The sequence below is a fragment of the Penaeus chinensis genome, chromosome 19 (genome assembly GCF_019202785.1).
Source record: "Penaeus chinensis breed Huanghai No. 1 chromosome 19, ASM1920278v2, whole genome shotgun sequence".
NCBI lineage: Eukaryota > Metazoa > Arthropoda > Malacostraca > Decapoda > Penaeidae > Penaeus > Penaeus chinensis.
Window position 1 is genome coordinate 23,320,002 of NC_061837.1, and position 3,284 is coordinate 23,323,285.

The following is a 3,284-nucleotide window of genomic DNA, read 5'->3' on the forward strand; positions in this document are numbered from 1 at the left end:
CACAAGCAAATGGGAAGGACCGTAACATATTAAATGAAAAGCTATGCACCTCACTGACACTGGATTTCTCTTTTATGTCATAGTTTTCTTTTATGTTATTTTCGAAACAAGTTCTTTAAATATAATCCCAATATTTTAAAGATCGACACATATCTCCTCCAAAACTCCCCTTGATATTAATCTTGTATAGTGTCACAAATAGAAATCGTCTATTATAGATAAAGAATGAAAAAAAATGTTGAGCATAATGGCCATTCAGGTTGCTCAGTGTTATTGTAATCTGCTCAAATATTTGTTCATTCCTTTTGTAGAATTCAAAGGAAGATGCATTTGTATACAAATTTCTTTTATGATTCATATTATTTACACAATAAATACAGGATAGATACAAAAAAAAAACAAGGTACAAACCAAATAATAATCTCTTTAATCCACTAAATACACACATTGGAACAACATTCTATTATTCACAAAAAAAATTGCAGGATCTGTTTAAATGAAAAATAAGAACTCATGCCTCTGCTCTTCTTGAAAGTATGTATGTATGTATGTATATGTATGTATGTGTATATATATATATATATATATATATATATTATATATATAATATACATGTATATACAAATGTTTACACATATATATATATATATATATATATATATATGTATGTATGTATACATATATATATACACATACATATATTGTGTATATATATATATATATATATATATATATATATAATATATATATATATAAAGTACAAATATGAATGCATACATAAATATGTATATATGTGTGTGTGTGTGTGTGTGTGTGTGTGTGTGTGTGTGTGTGTGTGTGTGTGTGTGTGTGTGTGTGTGTGTGTGTGTGTGTGTGTGTGTGTGTGTGTGTGTGTGTGTCTGTGTCTGTGTGTCTGTGTGTCTGTGTGTCTGTGTGTCTGTGTGCGTGCGCGTGCGTGTTGTTAGTTTGTGTGTGCACAGATTTAAGCTAGCGTCCGTAATCTTCACCGGAAGCCTCCTTGCGTCCCCAGTTCTCAATGATCATTGAGTAGTAGGATCAATTCTGAATTCCTGTGAAGCAAAGAATCCGTTAATTTAATGCATACCCAATTCCGTGAAGCAAGTACAGCCCTTTTTGTGTTCACGCTTGTACTCTTAAGTCATGTCTACTGTAATGAAAAATAACCAAGTAATTTCAAGTTCAACTGTAATATCATTCAATTTGCAACGATTAACGACATCTCTCTTGCCTTGGGACCAGACGGCTGACTCGGTAATACATCTTGCCTCGAATGAAGCAAAACTGGAGATTGGCAAGGGCCTTGTCGGAGGTTTTCCTGACGAAGGACATCCAGTTCGTGGCATTCCCATCGTTGCCTGCGCCGGGCTGCAGAGGGCGAAAGGGAGGAGGTAAGAGCAGAGGGACTGATAGGTTTAATAAACGGTAGAGCATAAGGAGAGCATGGTTTAAGAAAACTAATAATATTAAGAGCGGTTGGTTTAAGAAATCCAAATGCAAAAGGAGAACATGATGTAGTTAATCGAATAGGACGAGAGTTGGTTTATTAAACATAACAGCAAAGGGAGAGAATGTAATAAACGTGCTGAATTATTATAAACTCGATAACCTAGTGAAAGGATGGTTTAATAATTCTAACGGCACAGGGAGAGACTTTAATAAACATAACAGCATAAGAGAGCTGATCATCACAGAGTTTATTAGAGCCTGAAGCCGATTAAACAAGCAAGGGTCCAACTGCGTCCGAATGCGTGCCTGACTCGTAGCCTTGCCAGGGGAAGGAGGCGCTGCGAAGGGTCCCGCCACAGGTCCAAAGGCTACGTCCGGCCGGAGCTCGACCCTCGTCAGCACCTGCACCCCCGACTCAGAACGTGAGAAGTACAGCGACTTTGGGAGGGTTCTCACTGCGTGGCCGGGGCACTGCGGGCCAAAAATGCAGTCGGAAATCGTACGTTAGTATTTTTCTTGATGATTATGTATGAATATTATTACTCGCCAGCCAGGTAGTTGATCAACTATAACAGAAGTAATCGTATACATAGCAAGACTGATAGTAACAACAACAATAATAATCATATTGATAGTAACAATGATGGAATATAAAAGAAGAATATTAGTGATAATAATAATGATAATGAAAATGATAATGATGATGATGATGATGATGATGATGATGATGATGATGATGATGATAACAATAAAAATGATAATAATAATAATAATAATGATAATAATAATAATAATAGTAATAACAATAATAATAGTAACAAAACAACAACAACAACAGCAATAATAATAATAATAATAATAATAATAATAATAATAATAATAATAATCAATATCATAATGATATTAATAAGAATAGTGACGACAATGAAGTGATAAAGGTTATGATATTGATGATACGACGTTATTAATGATGATGATGATAAAGATAATAATACTAGTAATAATAATAATAATAATAATAATAATAATAATATTAATGAAGATAATAGTAGCACTAACAACAACAACAACAACAACAATAATGATAACAATAGTGATCACAATGACCCTAAGAACAACAAAGACCACTCACAATACTGTCTCTGATCCGCGTCAGCACCGGACCACAAGCCACCTTCGAGGTGCTTGTCTCTGGTGGATCCGGTAGGTCTGTGAGAGATTAAAATCTTACTCAGATATTTATAATTTAATCAAATTACTTAATAATGTGATTTCTCCTTTTTGTGACAGTGATGTGACAGGGAAGAACTGATTAGTAAAGTGCTAAGGGGAACTTTATCATTATATTGTAATTAGCAGTATGGTTGAATGATGTTGAACTTAAAGAACCCAGTCATGTCTCTATAGAACTCAACCATGTTTGTGAGATTGGTCATGCGAATTCATTATAATAAAGAACCTGACAGCTGACTAATGAAATGAATAGTCAGAGATGGAAAATACACAAGTAAATTGGAAATAATAGTCGTAACAAATGATTGGAAAATATATTCACTAACCGGGATCAGCTGCAAGGACCACCGAAGATGCAGCATCCGGCGCGGTGGAATCAGCTGACTCTACCTGGATCTCCCCCGGTTTCCCTTTGGCTCGCAGGCCAGAGGTCTCCCCGCTCTGCTTGCCCCGAGAGATATTAGCAATTTCCTTGATCATTGCATTTCCTTTCGCGCTCTGCAAGGGGTTCTCGGGAGAGTCCGCGGCGTCCCCTTCACCCAGAGGATTAGCAGGTTCTTGGTGCGCAAACGCCTTGACCGGGA

At 36.1% G+C, this 3,284-nt stretch overlaps 1 protein-coding gene across 2 annotated transcripts in view; it reads right to left on the reverse strand.

Moving 5' to 3' along the window:
• Window positions 1–853: 853 nt before the first annotated feature.
• The window catches only part of LOC125035400, a 6,114-nt gene continuing 3,683 nt past the window's right edge, over window positions 854–3,284 (reverse strand). Inside the window, exons 2-6 of one of the 2 annotated variants that reach the window (XM_047627770.1) lie at window positions 3,027–3,284; window positions 2,600–2,676; window positions 1,791–1,938; window positions 1,250–1,386; window positions 854–1,070 (exon numbers count right to left, since the gene is read on the reverse strand). The exon at window positions 3,027–3,284 is cut by the window's right edge and continues 359 nt beyond it. In XM_047627770.1, the coding sequence (XP_047483726.1) occupies window positions 1,041–1,070; window positions 1,250–1,386; window positions 1,791–1,938; window positions 2,600–2,676; window positions 3,027–3,284 (650 nt within the window). In that variant the 3' untranslated portion in view covers window positions 854–1,040. Of the gene's footprint in view, window positions 1,071–1,249; window positions 1,387–1,773; window positions 1,939–2,599; window positions 2,677–3,026 lie in introns of both variants that reach the window. The other variant, XM_047627769.1, reaches the window with a different exon arrangement.